The sequence below is a fragment of the Eschscholzia californica genome, unplaced genomic scaffold (genome assembly GCF_041429995.1).
Source record: "Eschscholzia californica isolate CP2 unplaced genomic scaffold, dmEscCali1.0.p SCAF_6, whole genome shotgun sequence".
NCBI lineage: Eukaryota > Viridiplantae > Streptophyta > Magnoliopsida > Ranunculales > Papaveraceae > Eschscholzia > Eschscholzia californica.
The window spans coordinates 19,088,956-19,108,900 of NW_028238483.1; the positions used below are offsets into that span (position 1 = coordinate 19,088,956).

The 19,945-nt window shown below is 36.4% G+C and overlaps 2 protein-coding genes and 2 pseudogenes across 7 annotated transcripts; all 4 read right to left on the reverse strand.

The window, feature by feature from the left end:
• Positions 1-3,863: 3,863 nt before the first annotated feature.
• On the reverse strand, positions 3,864-6,666 carry LOC147532216 (F-box protein At5g39450 pseudogene; annotated as a pseudogene). Its single transcript, XR_015227698.1, has one exon. The product of XR_015227698.1 is annotated as an F-box protein At5g39450 pseudogene (transcript).
• A 55-nt stretch (positions 6,667-6,721) lies between these two features.
• On the reverse strand, positions 6,722-14,390 carry LOC147532217 (F-box protein At5g39450-like). 3 transcript variants are annotated; one of them, XM_086648192.1, is made up of 2 exons: positions 12,094-14,390; positions 6,722-6,951 (listed from the first exon to the last, which is right to left on the reverse strand). In XM_086648192.1, exon 1 carries the CDS (start codon positions 13,967-13,969, stop codon positions 12,095-12,097), a length of 1,875 nt encoding a protein of 624 aa, XP_086504318.1. In that variant the 5' UTR covers positions 13,970-14,390; the 3' UTR covers positions 6,722-6,951; position 12,094. The 3 variants fall into 3 exon arrangements, with proteins under 3 accessions (XP_086504318.1, XP_086504317.1, XP_086504316.1); XM_086648191.1 differs by having other exon boundaries at positions 6,722-6,957; XM_086648190.1 differs by lacking the exon at positions 6,722-6,951 and adding an exon at positions 10,341-10,449.
• Positions 8,417-12,087, reverse strand: LOC147532218 (F-box protein At5g39450 pseudogene; annotated as a pseudogene). Its single transcript, XR_015227699.1, has one exon. The product of XR_015227699.1 is annotated as an F-box protein At5g39450 pseudogene (transcript).
• Positions 14,391-16,139: 1,749 nt separating the features above from the next.
• On the reverse strand, positions 16,140-18,703 carry LOC147532219 (uncharacterized). 2 transcript variants are annotated; one of them, XM_086648137.1, is made up of 5 exons: positions 18,551-18,703; positions 17,850-18,069; positions 17,632-17,754; positions 16,833-17,051; positions 16,140-16,731 (listed from the first exon to the last, which is right to left on the reverse strand). In XM_086648137.1, the coding sequence occupies exons 2-5, from the start codon at positions 18,003-18,005 to the stop codon at positions 16,339-16,341; spliced, it is 891 nt and encodes a 296-aa protein (XP_086504263.1). In that variant the 5' UTR covers positions 18,006-18,069; positions 18,551-18,703; the 3' UTR covers positions 16,140-16,338. The 2 variants fall into 2 exon arrangements, with proteins under 2 accessions (XP_086504263.1, XP_086504264.1); XM_086648138.1 differs by having other exon boundaries at positions 17,850-18,066; positions 18,551-18,644.
• Between the last annotated feature and the right edge of the window lie 1,242 nt (positions 18,704-19,945).

The following is a 19,945-nucleotide window of genomic DNA, read 5'->3' on the forward strand; positions in this document are numbered from 1 at the left end:
GAGAAATAGGCCTTTTTAAGATTTATAGTATATGCTCTTCAGTTCAGAAGACTCCTCTTAGTTGTTATGTTAGATTACCTGAGAAAATGAACAAATCGTTTTTCTGTTTTGGATATAGAGATTTGGTACACATTTGTTAGATAATCAATTTCTTCAAAGGATGAACATGATCTCATATATAATTTTTCATTCCTAGAGTGGTTCCAGCTACGTTTTTCAATTATTAAAACACAAAAGCTTATCTTTTCAGATAATGTGTATTATTTAATTCACTGTGCTCGGTGCACGGTTCACTGAGATGCAATACTGGGGGATCCCTCCATCTCTACTTCTACTTTACATGAGGTTCTATTGTCGCTTTATGTTAGCCAATTAGAGAACTTCTTGATCTATTGTGATTTTTCGATTGAAAATTGCAGATGAAAATTTTCAAGAGGGTGTGCCCGTGCTCGAACGCTTAAAATGCTCAATATGAGTGTCCGTGCTGGATGAACGCGTTATATCCAACACTATAACCCATTAACTTCTATTAATGGGTGTTTTATTGCCAACGAATGTGCAATGGTAATGGTTATTGATCAGGAAAAGTTTTGCAAAATATCAACGGGTGTTTTATTGTCAAGGAATATGGTAATGCTGTAATGCTAATTAACCAGAAAGAGCTTTGAATTTTTTTTTTCAATGGGTGGAACTTAAGTTGCGATCAAATCAATTGTTACATCTCTTCTCTCTTCTCTAACACTTCGCCTTCAAAATCTGTCATTCATTAGTAATCTGACATGTTGTAGTAAAAAAAAACCACTCTCCAAAGATATAACATGTACATTTCAAAGAAAAAACCACTCTCCAAAGATACAACATATTTGTAAATGGAATCAGTAATTTTTGTAGACTTAATCTCTATAATTTTCTGAATTCTTAAGCTTTTAATTTTTCGTAGTTTATTGTACTACATTTTTTTCAACTCTTTCGAATCAATTTAAATATCTATTTGTGAAAATTTTTCATATTTGAATTTGATTCAAGCAGATTGAAGAGCGTTGACAGAGGCAAACAAAATGATAAATTCAGACGTCTGTCTCAGATTAGCACAAATCACGACCATTGGATCCATCTCTCCCTCACTAAAACCTTAATCAAACATCTCTATGATTAAAAAAAAAACCCGCCAAATTAAATCCACTCCAATTAATTGTTGTCATTAAAGAATTAATACCCCATCTCTATGATAACTCAAATAGACAATAAATCAAACTCATGCAAAAATTGCAAAGCAAATGGTTTCTATAGGCTTGGTTTCAATGGATTTTCATTTGTAGTCCTGAAATATTTGTTTCGTCTCATTTTGTTTTTTATCTTTTCTATAGGTGTTGTAATGAAATTGTTCTTATTCTATACGCTTGGTTTCAATGGATTTTCATTTATTGTCATGAAATATCTGTTTTCGTTTCATTTTGAATTTCTCGTTTCTGTAGGTCTGTGGCAATGAAATTGTTCCTAATCTATATTGTGATTTTAATTTTGGTTTTGAGAGTGTATAATTTCTATTAAAGGAAAATTAATATTTTGATTTTCTCGGAAGTGTATGAAAACAGGATGGCAATGTTCAGATTTCGATTATCCTTTTCATTTTCATGATCTTTTGTTCATCAAGTGTGGATTGAAATGATTATGAACGATGTTCGATTAGAAATATCAAAAAAATTGTAATTTATCTCTCTAAAAATCAACCTAATCGATGATAAATTGTTCTTCTACTTGCCTAATAGCCTCTTTATTGTGTAAGGAGAAACAACTGCTCATATAAAAAGTCAAGTCTCATGCTTACAGATGCCAAGTTTTAAAAACTGGGAAGAAAGTAAATAATTTTTCAATTTTGATGGTTGGATGGTTTTGTAAACTTCAGGGCACAAGCCTTCACCTCGGTTCAATGTAATGGGTCTGATATTGTAAGTTTATTTTAATAATTTTGAATTTAATAATGTGTTAGTTTGAGTGATCTTGTGATAAAGTGGTTCATTTTATTTTTGTCATATTTGTTTCTATGTGAATTGTAACGAATTTGGTTTGGTATGATCTAGATTCGTTGTAGTTATAGAATTGTAGTTTACAAATATTTTCCTAGATTTGCATTCACAAATATTTAGTTCGGTTAGTTTGTGTTAAAGAAAAGATCTACTAAGTATGATAACAACGAAACTATTGAGCTTAGTAATCTGTTTCTCCAAAGTTATTTCAGTTTAATTTGTTGTTGATGAGTCCGGGTTTCTTTCATTTTTGTTTCTCACATTGAACGTGTTCAAGTTTTTCATTTTTGTTTAATTTTGTCTCGTGTATGCTTGATATTCAGGTTGGTCCAATTATTTCAGGCGACTCTAAGTTAGTTCAAATTGAATTGGTTATAATGTCAACGATTTTGTTGTGCATTTCAGAAACTTCATGTTGTGTGAGTTCTAATTGTTTGGAGAAAAATCTTCAGTCAATCCAGACTTATTTTCAGAAGTACACAAATTTCTTATTTGCTCTGTGTTAAAATAGGTGATAGTGATTTTGGTACAAATTATTTATGAAATTGTAAACCAGTCGAAACTAAATATAAGTTTTCAGTAAATTTTAATATATTTTTACTCCACAATTTGCTTCATATCTGTTAAAAGGGACCAAATGGTTGTGATAAGACTAGATATATTTTTGCAGACAAAAGGTCGTGCATTTTGATTTAGGTGGTCAACAACTTCATAACGTATATAATGCTTAGAGGAGGCACCCGTGCCGGAGGCACCCGTGCCGGAGGCACGGGTTATACCTAATCTATATAATAAAACAGAAGGGAAAACGATGACTAGGACAAACATCCTTTTTTAATAAAACATATTGTCTAGAAGCCCTTCTCAAAATTTAAAATAGTCATTCTTTAGAAATAAAGTTACCTATTTAAAAAACATTAATCGTTTCCTTCTTAGAAATAAAATAACTAATTTAAGAAATAAAGAAACAAAATAAATTTCAAGGGTTAAAAAAAGAAATTGAAATCTTTCTCTCTCTCAATAGAATAATAACTAAGTAGCCTCCGTTAACCAAAAAAAAATAATAACTAATTTAAGAGAAAAGAAACAAAAAAGTAACACAAAAAAATAATAACTAATAAAAATTTCTCTCCCTCAATTAAATTTCGTAACATTTGATTGATACAAGTGTCCGTGCCCTAGGACACGGGATATACCCTAGTCTATATAATAAAACAGAAGGGAAAACGCTGACTGGGACAAACACCTTTTTTTAATAAAAGACATTGTCCAGAAGTCCTTATCAAAATTTGAAATATAGTCCTTCGTAGAGATAAAGTTACCTATTTAAAAAATAATAACTGTATCCTTATTAGAAATAAAATAACTAATTTAAGAAAAAAAAAGTTTAAGAGTTAAAAAAAGAAATTAAAATCTCTCTCTCAATAAAATAATAACTAATATAAGGAAAAGGAAACAAAAGAAATAATACAAAGAAATGAGGGTACCGGAATATAACAATAAAATTCCGTCACATTTGATTGATACAACTGTCTGTGGCCTAGGGCACGAGAATACGAATCTATATAATAAAACAAAAGGGACAAACGATGACTTGGACAAACATTTTTTTTAATAAATGATATTGCCTAAAAGCCCTCCCAATTTAAAATATAGATAAAATAACTTATTTAAAAAAGATTACTATGTCTTTCTTAGGAATAAAATAACTAATTTAATTAAAAAAAGAAACATAAGATGTTGCAAGAGTTATAAAAAGAAATTGAAATATCTCTCGATAAAATAATAACTAATTTAAAAAAAGGAAACAAAAGAAAATAAACAATAAGTAAAATACCAAAAAATTAGGGTATCCACAATATAGCAATAATAAATATGAAAAGTCTACGAATTTGACTTGTACAATGGTTCGTGCTCTAAGGCACGGGATATACCCTAGTATATGAAAATAGATGGAAGGGTAAACAATTGGAACCACGCAAGGAGGTTCGGCACACAAAAGGAGATGTTCATTTCGTACATAACATTAAGGTGAGTCGGCAGAATTTGTGTGGAAGATAGCGAATATATTCGTATAACATCTCGATAAATAGGCGAAGTTCAGAATTGGAGGCAAACAAGGAACCCTTTCACCTTTACGTAAGAGTTCTTCTAGATTGATCCTTTGTAAGGTAAAAACATCCCGAGATTCTTTCCAAACAAATGCAAGAAAACCATCTTCCATAACAAATAACGAACCAGGTTTTGAGCCTGGATACCTAAAACCATAGCCATTTGCAATACCCGAACCATTATAAGCACATTTAACGTCTAAATTTGGAGAATATTTGTCCCGCGGAAATGTATCCGAGGAAAACTTGTTGATATTAACAATAAACATTGGGGAGCCATTTGGATGTTGAGCATAATCGGTACCTTCTAATATTTTTGTTGCGGTGAGAAGCTCTTGGCCCTCGGATTCTTCATACGAGAGTAAAAGAAAGAACAAGGCTTCATCCTTATTAGGCGACCCAGGAGGCCAGCCAAAGGTCCCACCCCATAAACCAGCATATTCATGACCAATTGTTGGTATTCTTGTGGGCAATTTGTATAATACATGTTGATTATTATCACACATGTCCGGCCAAGCTCTGTAAGTAGAAAACTCCGTCGTCAAGGCATGTAGTCTGAGACCTATCTTGGTAGATGAGCTGAGAAATTCATCAGGATGTGCATGCTTAATTTCGGTACTTGATGTACCATCTCTTGAAATCAGTCGCTTAGACCTGCCAAGTATCTCTTTTAGGCTATCCTTAAAATGACCAGCAACACTTCTATTACTTGAATTGCGAAAATGAACATTATTCTCGCTAAGAGATCCATTCGGGCCATCAAGACTTTTCTCAAGTTTGCCTGATACTAATTCAGTAGAATCGGAGTAAGCCGTGGGCGTTACCTGCCAATTTGCAAATCCCCTAGTCCGACCTTGCTTATGCATTCGTAGAAGTAGTAATCTTCGCTCTGATAGAAGCGACAAGTCGTTCTTGAAACTCCCGCCAGCTTCAATCACCCGAGGAAATAGAGGACCACGAGCTAAATCAGGGACCTTCATACCCACTTCAGCCAGAACAAGTTCAAGTAAGTTCCGTCTGTCTTCATACCCCAAACGACTAAACGGAACAAGTGAGTCACTTGATCCAACTACCAGCTGTGACCTACTAAGACTACTATCACCATCTGCCCTACGAATCCCTCTAAAAGATTCTTGGTCTGAATGAAAATGCAAAAGGCTCGGACCATCTAGCAACTTACCTTCATGACTTTCCGTTCTCGGCTCAACCTCAAGAAGGAGAACATTTGATGCCCTGTCAATAAGCTTAACAGAACCAGGATACATGTAGTCACCGTCCTTCTCTTGTCCATGAAGGAAGAAAACCAATGAACCATCCAAATCAGCCATGATCTCAAAAACTGGTGCCCACAGAAGAGCTCCATCTTCCAGCCCTAAAGGACCAAGTTCTTGTGGCAAAATCCGGCAACCGACGACAGATAAAAATCCAGGCATAACATAAACAACATTGCCAAGTTCTGGATTCTGATGAACCCAGATGCCAGTTAAGGGTTTCACATTAAAAAGAAACCTGCAAAGTGATTTGCTAGAGGAAACCCCTTTCCTCCATTCAAAAAGATCCTGAGAATTCACAAGACCTAATTTTTCACACTGTGTAAACCAAATCTTCTCTGAGGCAACCAGAGCTTTGTTGATACTCTTGCAACATAAACTGAGACAACATACATCTCTAGGAGAGAAAGAATAAGATAAAACAGAGAATACATCATCTGGTAAAGAGAGAAATAAGCTAGAACCACAGGATTCAGACAACATTACAGGCAAAAATAAGAGCAACTCTGGGTTGATTAATCAAAATACAAAATTAAGGAGGAACCAAACAAAATTGAGTTCACGATATTAATAAGAGCCAGGAATTGGTAGCTCAGAAGTACGAATTTTGTTTTGATTGAGCCTAGTTTTTGGAGAATTGGTCCATAGTGACTTGGTTTATTGTGAACTAATAGTGACTTGGTCTATTGTGAATTGGTCTATAGTTTTTTTTTTGAATCATTTGAATCAATAATAGAATAGGTGGATAGGCCACCGAAGATACATAGAGCCTAGGGTTTATGTTACATTATAATATTCTCCCAATTGAAAACAAAATCATAAAACGACACTGACATCACCAGACATCATTCTTATGCTCCAATCGTATAACATCCCATTGATCTCATCCTCCTTGAGTGAATTGGTCTCTAGTGACTTGGTCTATTTGTGACAAACTTAGTTTTGGCTTCACAAGTCTGTGCAGTTCATTTCGGCCCCACAAGTGTCTTAGTTTTCTTTTTGGCCTTAAGTTAGTTTTGACTTTCTACTTTTACCGTTCTGATTTTCTCGTTACTTTTTGTCTTCTTTCTTCTCTCCTATTCCCTCTCACTTTAAGACTACATATATAGATATGTGGCCGTGTATGCGTGCGTGTGCGTGCGTGCGTGCGTGTGAGCGTGGGCATGTGAGCGCATGTGTGTGTGTGTCTCTATTTGAATTTTTATTGTAAATACATAAGTCTCTCTGAATGGATGAGTAAAAGCCAAACAAATATTGGCCGTGAACCTAACCTGTGTTCTTTGAGAGCATCACAATTCACAAAGGAACATATACTAACACATCACTTGATTTTATCCTAACCAAATGGGTTCTGGTTACATAATTTTGGTTCAGTTTTCTTTCAGAGAACAACATTTCACAAAAATTAAACTGAAAATATCGAACTAACCTTCATTCGCCACCAGAGAGACTACTAAAAGCAGTTTCTCAATACATAATGTGCATTTGCTAATGATGAGCACCAGAACTTAGACTAATCCAATGAACTGGAATCTGGAACCCCTGGAACTAGAAAAAACTTAAAATCACAACTATTTCTCAATTCTAACTGAGCAAAAGAAAACTCAGTTAATATTCTGCTTATATGAAACTCAAAATGAAAACTGCATCTTAAGCAGTTGGGATCGCCCAATCTACATAAGTCAATCCCAGACTGAACCCTTAAGTTAGTTGTTATGTCCCAAACTTGTGAATTACTGGAGTTTTGTTGAATTATAAGAGCTTAGTGTTTCTGTATGTCACATAAAATACATAAGCAAGAGGAAGCAAAAACTAGGCTAAGTTATACCAACTTGAATAGAAGGGGATATGCACCTTGCTGATCCCCAACCCAACCGTCCAACTACTTCATTGAAAATCTCAATGAGTGAAGATAAAACTTAACTTCAAGAGTCAAAACTCATAATGGAATTTCATTCTAGACTAGAATCACATAACTGGAGTCAAGTTCTGTGCTAGTTAGCATAATTTCCTAGTTAATAGTTAATACTTTATATACATAAAGTATTATACTCGTATATTCTAAACAGTATATGCATCCACCTACAAGAGACGCCAGATTAGTCGAAATCCCTTTTCATTAATGATTTTCTAACTATTACATTCGTATTTAAAGAGAAATCATAACCACCAAAAACAGAAAAATAACTAACTCTCCTCTCATCTTAACAAACCTAAGTGAGAAGGATAGAGTGTGACTCGAGTGGACAAGAGACACACCAGCCACAACTAACAAAACCGACAGACAAGTTATGATAGGAGGAGGCTAGGTTGGATATGTTACTGTAAATACATAAATTTGTATATACTTGATGAGTAAGGTCAAATGAATATTGAACCTTTGGTGTAGTGGTAGGGCAATCCTCTTATGCCCATGAGGTCTTAGGATCGAGTCTCGGAAGGAACAGTTTATCACCAAGATTTATGCCAAGTAATTTAGGCACTAAATAAAGTAGATGTTGTCGAACTTTAGGCTCTTTGTTGTCAGTCTTCAGGCCTCTTTAATTATTAGTTTAACTTGGACGGATGTAACCTATGTCCTTTTGGCCCGTCTCAGACAAACATTTCGTCGTTAAATTAAAACATCACTTGGTCTTCCTCTCATGTTTCAAGTCCAGTGCTTGTGTGAAACTGAAAACAATGACCTAACAACTAACGGTCAACGTCGGATTTTAGGCTAAGAGAATAGTCTTACCGGAGGAAAAGTGATTTAATAACCAAGAATATAATGTCTAAGTCTTGTCCACTCATTGCTAATTGAATTTCAGTTTAATGGTTACAAACTTAACATGGTATTAAAAACCATATGCGCTCCATGTCACCCAAAAAGAAAATATTTGTGATCTAGTAACCAACAACGTAATTGTTTAGGACATCATCACAAGGCCAAAAGGTGCAATATATTGTTTAGGTCATCACGAGACCCAAAAGTCGTAATGGTGTTTCATTCCGGACTAGAATCTCATAATTGGAGTCAATCGATATTTGTTCAAGACACGCCAAACAACAAGCTTTTTTTATGAACAACAAGCTAAAACAATGCACTTTAAACAATCTATATAGGCTGATATACTCAAGTTTTTAGGATTCTGAATGTGTGAACAAACAACTAAAGACTTCACAGAAACACACAAACGCGCATAAGTATGTATATATATATATATATATATATATAGATGGTAAGGTAAACAATTGGAACCACACAAGGAAGTTCGGCACACCAAAGGAGATACTGTATTTTGTACCAAACCTTACGGTGAGTCGACCGAATTTGCCCAGAAGGTAGCAAATATATTCGTATAAGATCTCGATAAATAGGTGAAGTTCACGATGGGAGGCAAACAAGGAACCCTTTCACCTTTCCTTAAGAGCTCTTGTAGATTGATCCTTTCTAAGGTAATAACATCCCTGGATTCTTCCCAAACAAATGCAAGAAAACCATCCTCCATCACAAATAACGAACCAGGTTTTGAGCCAGGATACCTAAAACCATAGCCATCTGCAATACCCTCACCATTATAAGCACATTTGACGTCTAAATTTAGAAAATACTTGTCCTGCGGAAATGTATCGGAGGAGAACTCGTTGATATTAACAGTAAACATTGCCGAACCATTTGGACGTTGAGCAGAACGGGTACCTTCTAATATTTTTGTTGCAGTGAGAAGCTCTTGGCCCTCGGATTCTTCGTACGAAAGTAAAACAAAGAACAAGGCTTTGTCCTCATTAGGCCTTCCAGGTGGCCAGCCAAAGGTTCCACCCCATAAACCAGCATATTCGTGACCAATTGTTGGTATTCTTGTGGGCAATTTGTATAATACATGTCGATCATCATTATGCAGGTGCGGCCAAGCTCTGTAAAAAGAAAACTCCGTCGTCAAGGCATGTAAGCTGAGACCTAGCATGTTAGATGAGCCGAGAAATTCATCAAGACGTGCATGCTTATATTCGGTACTTGATGTACTATCTCTTGAAGTTACTCGCTTAAACCTACCAAGTATCTCTTTTAGGCTATGCTTAAAATAACCAGCAACAGTTCTCTTACTCGAATTGCGAAAATGAACATTATTCTCGCTAAGAGATCCACTCGGGCGATCGAGACTTTTCTTAAGTTCGCCTAATACTAATTGAGTAGAATCGGAAGAAGTCGTGGATGTTACCTGCCAATTAGTATATCTCTGACATTGCTTATGCATTTGTAGAAGTAGTATTCTTCGCTCTGATAGAAGCGACAAATCGTTCTTAAAACTCCCGCCAGCATCAATCACCCGAGGAAATAGAGGACCGCGAGCTAAATCAGGGACCTTCATACCGACTTCAGCAACAACAAGTTCAAGTAAGTTCCGTCTATCTTCAAACTCCAAACGACTAAACGGAACAAGTGAGTCACTTGATCCAACTACCCACTGTGACCTACAAAGACTACTACTATCACTGTCTGACCTACGAATGCGTCTACAAGATTCCCGGTCTGAATGAGGATGCACAAGGCTCACACCATCTAGCAAATTACCTCCATGACTTTGGTTTCTCGGCTCAACCTCAAGAAGGAGAACATTTGATGTTCTATCAATAAGCTTAATAGACCCAGGGTACATGTAATCACCATCCTTCTCTTGTCCATGAAGGAAGAAAGCCAATGAACCATCCGAATCAGCCATGATCTCAAAAACTGGTGCCCACAGAAGACCTCCATCTTCAAGCCCTAAAGGACCAAGTTCTTGTGGCAAAATCCGGCAACCGACGACAGATAAAAATCCAGGCATAACATAAACAACATTGCCAAGTTCTGGGTTCCGATGAACCCAGATGCCCGTTAAGGGTTTCACATTAAAAAGAAACCTGCAAAGTGATTTGCTAGAGGAAACCCCTTTCCTCCATTCAAAAAGATCCTGAGAATTCACAAGACCTAACTTTTCACACTGTGTAAACCAAATCTTCTCCGAGGCAACCAGAGCTTTGTTGATACTCTTGCAACATAAACTGAGACAACATACATCTCTAGGAGAGAAAGAATAAGATAAAACAGAAAATACATCATCTGGTAAAGAGAGAAATAAGCTAGAACCACAGGATTCAGTGAACATAACAGGCAAAAATAAGAGCAACTCAGGGTTGATCAATCAAATACAAAATTAAGGAGGAACCAAACAAAATTGAGTTCACGATATTAACAAGAGGCAGGAATTGGTAGCTCAGAAGTACGAATTTTGTTTTTATTGAGTAACATCATCCATTAACAACTCAAAGAAGATTAAAACCGTGATAAGGGGGTTAGCAAGTCTTCAATAACTAGCGTAATTAAGATTCTTCTGTGACATAAGAAATCAGAAGATCACAACTTCAGAATTAAATTGATTGAAGAGATATATAGTTATCCGTCCTATCTCAAAATGAACAACCTCGCCATCTATAGAGTGGAAGAGAGAGAATTATGATATAAAATAGAAATCCTTTCAAGGGTTTGTTCATATTTTTTCTTTTTGGAAGAGGGAAAAAGGAGAACTATGCTGGAAGAAGATGAAAAGAATTGGAGTCAACAAAGACGACCAGGTAACCATCAGTTAAATGGTCTAGTTTTTGGAGAATTGGTCTATACTGACTTGGTTTATTGTGAATTTATAGTGACTTGGTTTATTGTGAATTGGTCTATAGTTTTTTTTTTTTTAATCATTTGAATCAGTAATAGAACAGGAGGTGGATAGGCCAGCTAACATACATAGAGCCTAGGGTTTATGTTACATTATACTATTTTCCCAATTGAAAACAAAATCATAAAACGACACTGACATCACAGACTTCATTCTTATGCTCCAATGGTATAACATCCCTTTGATCTCATCCTCCTTGAGTGAATTTGGTCTCTAGTGACTTGGTCTATTTTGTGACAAACTTGCCATTTTGGCTTCACAAGTCTCTGCAGTTCATTTTGGCCCCATAAGTGTCTTAGTTTTCTTTTTGGCCTTAAGTTACTTTTGACTTTCTACTTTTACCTTTCTGATTTTTTATGTCCCAAACTTTGAATTACTGGAGTTTTGTTGAATTATAAGAGCATAGCGTTTCTGTATGTCACATAAAATACATAAGCAAGAGGGAGCAAAAACTAGGCTAAGTTATACCACTTGAATAGGAGGGATATGCACCTCGCTGATCCCCAACCCCAACCTTCCAACTACTTCATTGAAAATCTCAATGAGTGATAAAACTTTATTTCAAGAGCCAAGACTCATAATGGCATTTCATTCTTGACTAGAATCACATAATTGGTGTCAAGGTCTGTGCTAGTTAGCATAATTTCCTAGTTAGTACTTTATATACATAAATTATTATACTCGTATGTTCTAAAAAGTATTGCATCCACCTACATGACACTCCAGATAACAAGCCGAGGACTCAGAAAGGAAACAACAAGTTAGAAAGTTAGCAAGAGTGGTTGACATAAAGAACCTTAAACGATCTATATACGAGGAAAATACATTCAAGTTAATTCTTGATTACACATTTGAGACTTCAGAAAGTCTAGAGAAGCAACTAAAGACTTCATATAACATATATAATATGTATATATTAATAGATGGTAAGTACCCCTAAACAATTGGAACACATAAGGAACTCCAAAGGAGACATTAGAGTTTGTAATGATACCTCACGGCGAGCCGGCACAATTTGTAGAGGAGAAGCCTGTGAATATATTTGAATAAGATTTCGTCAAATATGCGAAGTTCACAATTGGAGGTAAAGCAGGAACCCTTTCACCTTTCTGCAAAAGTTCTTGTAGATTGATCCTTTGCAAGGTCAAAACAGCCCTTGATTCTTTCCAAACAAATGCAAGAAGACCATCTTCAATCACAAATAAAGAACCAGGTTTCGAGCCAGGATACCTAAAACCATAGCCGTTTGCAATACCCTCACCATTATAAGCATATTTTACATCTAAGTTTAGAGATTCTTCATCTTTATCCCACGGAAATGTATCCGTAGAGAACTCATTGATTTTGACAATAAACATAGCCGAGCCGTTTGGATGAAGAACATAATGGGTACCTTCTAATATTTTGGTTGCAATTAGAAGCTGTTGGTCTGCGGATTCTTCATATGAGAGTAAAAGAAAGAATAAGGCCTTTCCGGGCTTGTCTTCATTAGGCCTCCCAGGAGGCCACCCAAAGGTTCCACCCCACAAACCAGAGTATTCATGATCAATTGTTGGTATTCTAGTGGGCAATTTGTACAATGCATATCGATTATCGTGCATATTTGGCCAAGCTCTGTATGTGGATAACGTCATCTTTGACGCATGTAAGCTAAGACCTATCATGTCACATGAGCCGAGAAATTCATGAAGATGTGCGTGCTTATTTGAGGTGCTTGAAGAACCATTTCTTGAAACTATTCGCTTCCCATTTAGTGAAGTAGACCTACCAAGTATCTGTTTTAGGCTATCCCTAAAATAACCAGCAACACTTCTCTTACTAGAATTGCGAAATAGAACATTGTTCTCGCAAGGAGATCCACGGCAGTTATTCGGTGAATCAAGACTTTTCTTAAGCTTGCCTGATACTAATTGAGTAGAATCAGAAGACGTCCTAGATGCCACCTGCCAATCTGTGCATCCCCTAATCCCACCTTGCTTATGCATTCGCAGAAGTAGTAACCTTCGTTCTGATAAAAGTGACAAATCGTTCTTGGCACTCCCTCCACCTTCAGTCAGTTGAGGAAATAGGGGGCCATGGGCTAAATCAGGGACCTTCAAACCCACTTCACCCACAACCATTTCAAGTAAGTTCCGTCTATCTACAAACCCCAGACGGCTAAACGAAACCATTGAGTCGCTTGATCCAACTACCCTGAGTGACCTACTAAGACCACTACCACTATCTGACCTACGAATCCGTCTGAAAGAATCACAATCTGAATGAGGATGGGCGACACTAGGACCGTCTAGCAACTTACCTCCATGACTTTGCTTTCTTGGCTCAACCTCAAGAAGGAGAACATTGGATTCCCTGTCAATTGGTTTAAGAGAACCAGGATAGATGTAATCACCATCCTTCTCTTGTCCATGGAGGAAGAAAGCTGATGAACCATCATAGTCACCCATAATCTCAAAAACTGGTGCCCACAGAATAGGACCATCTTCTAGCCCTAATGGACCAAGTTCTTGAGGCAAAATTCGACAACCAACGACAGATAGAAATCCAGGAATGACATATACAACATTTCCAAGCTCAGGATTCTGATGAACCCAGATGCCAATTAAGGGTTTCACACTAAAAAGAAACCTACAAAGAGATTTATAAGAGGAAACCCCTTTCCTCCATTCAACAAGATCCTGACAATTCACAAGACCTAATTTTTCACACTGTGTAAACCAGATCTTCTCTGAAGCAACCAGAGATTTGATACTCTTAGAGCATAAACTGAGAGAACATACATCTCTAGGGGAGAAAGAATATGATATAACAGAAAACACATCATCTGGTAGAGAGAGAAATAAGCTAGAACCACAAGATTCAGACAACATAACAGCAAAAATAAAATCAACTTGTAGTTGATGAATCTGATACACAATTAAGAAGAAAAACCCACCAAAATTGAGTTAAAATTATGAGTATGAATCAGGAATTGGTAGCTTAAAAGTAACAATTTTGTTCTTATTGAGTAACATAATTCACCAACAACTCAAATAAGATTAAAATTATGAAAAGGGGGTGGTTAGTAAGCAATCAATAATTGACCTAATTAAGAATCTTCTTCTTCTGTGGCATTAGAAATTAGAAAGATGAGAAACCTGAAAGTAAAATTGATTCAAGAGGATTATACTTATGAGTTTAATTTCTAGGGTTTGTCCAGAAATCTCTCTTCCTAATAAGGAAAGAAAGAGAATTACTCGTCCTATATGAAAAGAAGAAGAAGAAATGGAGTCAACAAAAATGAGCAGGTATCAATCTGAGTCAACATATGGGGTCTAACGCCTTATAGGTGTGGGACCCCGAGATGACGGAGATGTCCTTTACGGTAATCATGATTTGAGTGGGTACTAAAGACTAAAATCGATGAAGTGCGCCGTCGTCATGAATCGAGCATCGAAGAGTCAAAAGCACGACCAAAAATAACGTTAGACTCACGCAACACAAGAAAGGATTAATTCTACTTCGGTCCCTGATTTGTTACTAACTAGAAAATTTGGCCCTTTAACCAAGATATCTGTTACGGTTCTCTTATACTAATAGTTTGCATTTCCGAATCATAAATTTTCTTGATGAGAGAGAGAGAGGGGGGGGGGGGGGGGCATAGAGGCATCATTGCCAACAACCCTTGGTTAGAATGTTAAGAGGTTTAGTCTTTCACCTTAGAAGTCAGAGGTTTGAGACACGTTGATAATTTCTTCTATATTTTAGATGAGGGTTACTACGAAATCATACGCTTAAAATACTTTGCATTTTTTATTTGTGACCAACATACTTGATTTTGTTGGAGTACGGAAGTCTTGATTTACTCTATATTTCAGATGAAAAAGAAGAGAAAGGAAGGGAGGAGCGCTAATTCTCATAAACTATTCTTCAACAAGTCATTAGAACTCATTCAAATAATTATGAACATCAAAAGAAAACCTAATCACATTGGTACTCAAGGAACACCAACCTAGCAAAATGCATTTTTTTATGTTTTGACAAATTTGTACATATCAATCTTTTCTAGGATACATCTCAGTCGTAAGATTAAGATGTGAGCCATCTTGACAATTTTTCTTACAAGCAAAAGTCAAACCATATTAACTTCTGAACAATGTGATACACATGTCGATATACATTTTGTCGAATGTCAATGCATATGTAGAATTATCTTTTTTTTTTTTGATGAGAATGTAGAATTATCTTTCTCACTACAAACATTGTACTTAACAGCTTATAGGACAGTTATCACAAACATCACACAATCCAAACCATTTCCACATTAGCTTAACACAAACTAAACTTTTCTTGATTTCATTCTAATAGTTTTATAAATTATTTATAATGCATCGTGTACGTACTCAACTGTTGTAAATTGGTTGATGTTTTTTTCGAGCAAATCACTGTGCAGATGGAAAGGTGAGAGAATAGTCTCAAAGTCATAGGAAACAGTCGGTATAATAGTTGGTGTGGATCGACACTCTATCTATAGTATTTTTTGGATGAAAAAATGGTGAGATAGTGAAAGAAATGCAAAAGAAGTTGAAAGACTATAGAATGCATTTTAAATCGCTCAATGAAAAAAATGAAGTTTGTACATTTTAAATCGCTCAATGGAGCAAATTTCATAATGCAAATGATAATAAAAGAAAATCGATAGATAGACAAATGTTATGTGTACATCTTTCAGTTTCTAGACTACATATTTCGATTTGGTGGATATATGTATTTGATTGACGAATGATCTTGCTGTTGTATTGTATTAAGAGCAATAAATGCACTGTGAAAGGTATCTTCGTTAATGTTTACATTAAGAGCAAAAAATGCACTGTGAAAGGTAACTTGGTTTCATTCTCGAAAATTATTTCAAAAGCACTGAATTCCTTATTTTCAGGTTAGCATGTAAACCCGGGCCATATAGCATTTCTCTCCTTCACATTTTCTGTCAATCCTTCACCTGATTGCTGATAGTAATTGTTTTTTTGAAGAGTACGAAGAAAAACTTCACAAGGATAAAAATTCACACAATAAGATTCAATCTTTTATAGGTTTTCAGTAACAAAAGTTATGAAAACTCTCTAGATTCAAGGAATAAGTAAATGAACTCAAGTTCATAGCATTTACATGTTTTATCATCAGAAACAAGCTAATTTGCTACAGACAACTTTGAGATTTGTGAAGGTGGTAAAACATGGAACATAACAAAATCAACCTTGCCCTATTGTAGTTTTGCTCTTTTACGGGCAAGAAATCGTTCTTTAGCTGCAGATAATGCATCTTCACTTTTTTTATGGTTGTCTTGCTTTGGCTGATCAGCTACTGGTTGTTCAGAAACAATACTTTCTTGTACCGTACTAGTACTCGGTTCTGACTTCACGTCTGGAGAAACAACTTTTTTCTCGGAGAGTGCAGAAGGCTCAACTCGATCTTCATATGTTCGAGAGCTTGAAGGTGCATTCGTCATTGGAAGGACATCTATTTTTGGGGTGTCGGGAATGTCTTTCTTCTCTTCCTCTTTCAGTGGGAGTTTAGATTCGGCTGTTTTAGCTCCAAAAGCAACATTTTTTGTAAGGTTGTAGTAGAATTCACTAATATCACTTTTCTTAGTAACCTGTAAAGAAAAATGATAACGAACCAATTAATGAAATATTTCTGTAAAGAAGATACTCGTATAAAGGAAGAAGAATCTTAGTCTAAGGAAATTATACATACATCGTTTTTTTCCTCACGACGTTCCCTTAACCTTTCTTCTTCTAACCATTTTGCCTGCTCAGCGAGCTTCTCCTTGTAAGCCTTAGTAACAAACTTTTCCTTATCCGCATACAGATGATCCTCTTTGCTCCTTTCTTTTGCAAGTTTCCTATCATAGACTACTTCATGCTCTCGTTCTCTTTCTTTAGCTTTCGCCATCAGAGTATGGATGTATTTTGACTGCAACAAGAAGTTTGAAAATTGTCAAAAGATGAAATGCTTGTTAAAAAATTTTGAAGATCAATGCTAATGGATACTGTCTAGTCCCAAAGTCGATTTTCTTTTATGAGGTGATGTGAAGCCTCAAGGCACGGTAAGCACATATCTCCTGAATTTTCAAAAATCTAAAGAACACCCGAAGCTGACTTACCAGTCGCCCTGACTCAACTACCGAATGACTGGCAGTCTGGTAACTCGGATATCAACTGGACAGATCCAAACTTGGTGGGACACTTTTTCTAAATTTGGGCGATCAAGTGGGGCTCATGTCAGGCTAGCTACCAAACCAGACCTAAAATTCTCAGACACCATAGATAATTACTTTTCTTTTTGGAAATTTCTGGAGTCTAATTACATGCATGAAGCACCATTCAAAAGCAAGTAGTGGAGATAATATGAGCAAAAAAGCCATTTAAAGCACAAAGCAACTACCATTGTGGATGCTCTGACAAATCAGGACCCTATAGGGTGAACGGAAGAACACGGACAAGCGATTAATCAAACATTCAATAATGAAAATAAAGTGAAAAAAGTAACATACCTCTTTCTTCTGTCGGTCTCGTATGACAGGTGCGGCAGTCGCTTCTTTCATTTGATCATAGACCCCATCATAGTCGAAAACCGAGGGATCCTCTTCCAAGGCTTTCTTATGCTGCTCTTCAACCTAAAACACGAAACACAAAAGCAATAATGAATTTCCTAAATAAGAAGAAAAAAACGAAATATAAAGAACCCTAATTTGTTAAAGGAATTACTTACATCCCTGATAACCTTCTTCTTGGTAGCTTGACGAGCAATTTCCCCATCAACATCCTCATCATGATCGTCAGAAAAGATAGCCGGACGAAGAGGAGGCCTAGTTAATTGCTTCTTTTGTTGGGATGGCGGTGCCCTAAGTTGCAAACCATACTTCATGTTAGTTTCTACTTCTCAATGCCTGTCCACTAGTAGAATCCCCGCCAATCACCAAGTTATTCTTCTGGAACAGAAAGAAATTGAAACAATGATGATCAAGAGATAATATAATACACACTTTCTTTTCCAATTCATATGTAATAGGTTGTAATTTCCTTCCAATACCCAACAAAGAACAATTAAATTGGCAGCTTTTTAATACAACCAAGAAGGATTAGAACAACAGAAGATAACCTAATTTGCAGCATCCAAAACACTACAAAAGCCAAAAAGAAACCCTAATTGTTATTTACAAGTTTTCCACAAATTCTCCAATCATCTTTTTGCAAAAAACTTTGTATAATCTAGTTATTAATTGAATAAATCTAATCATTGTTTTTCAAAATCACAAATATTCTATGGTGATAAATTTGAGGAATCGATGATTCGGCTAGACTTTGAAACACCAAAAAAAGGAGAATCCAAAATACCATATACTTATATCAAACGGATTGATGTTATCTTTAAACAAAAACACAAAAGTATATCGAATTTTTAGTGCTTACCTCTCCAATTTTGAGCTCAAAACCCCCAAAAACCTAGCTTTAGACAGGTCGAAATCGCTCGATTCCCTTCTTCTTCTGCTTCTTTTCGTTCTTCAAGATATGAGGATCGAACCTAGATGTAGCCTTGTACTGAAAAGGGATACAATCTGAGCCGTCTGATATTTTCGACGGCCTAGATTATATCACATATAACCACGGATAGGGGAATAAATATGTTCCAAATTAGGGGCGTAAAAGTAAATTAATATAAGATGTAAAGAAGGCCACGAATTTGAGAAAAAAGGAAATTTTGTGGGGAACAAAATTTTCTTGTTAACCCAAAATTTTTGCCACGCCAATTTCTTTTGGTCAACGCTTTGGGGAAAGCTAAATAGTTTCCGGGGTGTGAAGACTTGGTCAAAAATTGGTCAATTTTATTTGACAATTTTATTTTATAAGTTGTTAAGGGGAAAAATAAAAACATCCACCTCACCTCCCTCCACCTCACCTCTCTCTCCACCTCACCTCTCTCCACCTCACTTCTTCTCTCTCTCCTCCATCTCATCTCTCTGCCCCCTCATCTTCTTGCTACTTCACCGGCAAAAGTCGCCGGTCGGCCAATTTTCCGTCCGGCGACCTTTAAACATAAAAATAAAAAAAAATTCATTTCATCTCTCCTCTCTCTAAAAAAAAAAATTTCTTTTTTTTCATCTCCTCTTTCTCTCTCTAAACTCCGGCGAAGGGAGTTTCCCTTCGCCGGAGTTTGTCCGGCAGACCTCCGGAACAGACCATGAAGGTCTGCTCCGAGCAGATCTTGAAGGTCTGCTCGGAGCAGATCTTAAAGGTCTGCTCGGAGCAGATCTTAAAGGTCTGCTCGGAGCAGACCTTCATGGTCTGTTCCGGCTAGGGGTGGGAATCGGTCCGGACCGGTCGGTACCGGACTCTAACTTCATCGAACCGGTCGACTCGGACATAAACTGTTGGTGACCACCTATTTACTCGGGCGGACTCGGACGGTCACTCTCAAGAATTCTTTGTCCATTGACCGTCCAAGACCGTTTATTTTACCGGTCCAGTCGGACACCGGACCGTCTCGGTCCGGACTTTCCAATAAATTTACTTAATTCAGAACTTTATTTTTATTATCACAAACAAAATTACTTACAAATGAAGATGTTTAGCCAAGAAATCAAAAGTAAATATAAAAAAGAAAAAACACAGTTGATCATCATTTGACAAGATATAATTAAGCCATGCACTAATGTTTGGTCTTCCAGAGGACTATATGACTATAGCCAACGATCATCATATATTCATATGACTATAAAGTTCAACGGTCAACTTCTAAAAATGAGGACAGTTTAGTCGGTGAACCTATTCGGTCACTCGTACCGGTCGGTCAGCGGTCGGTCCTTC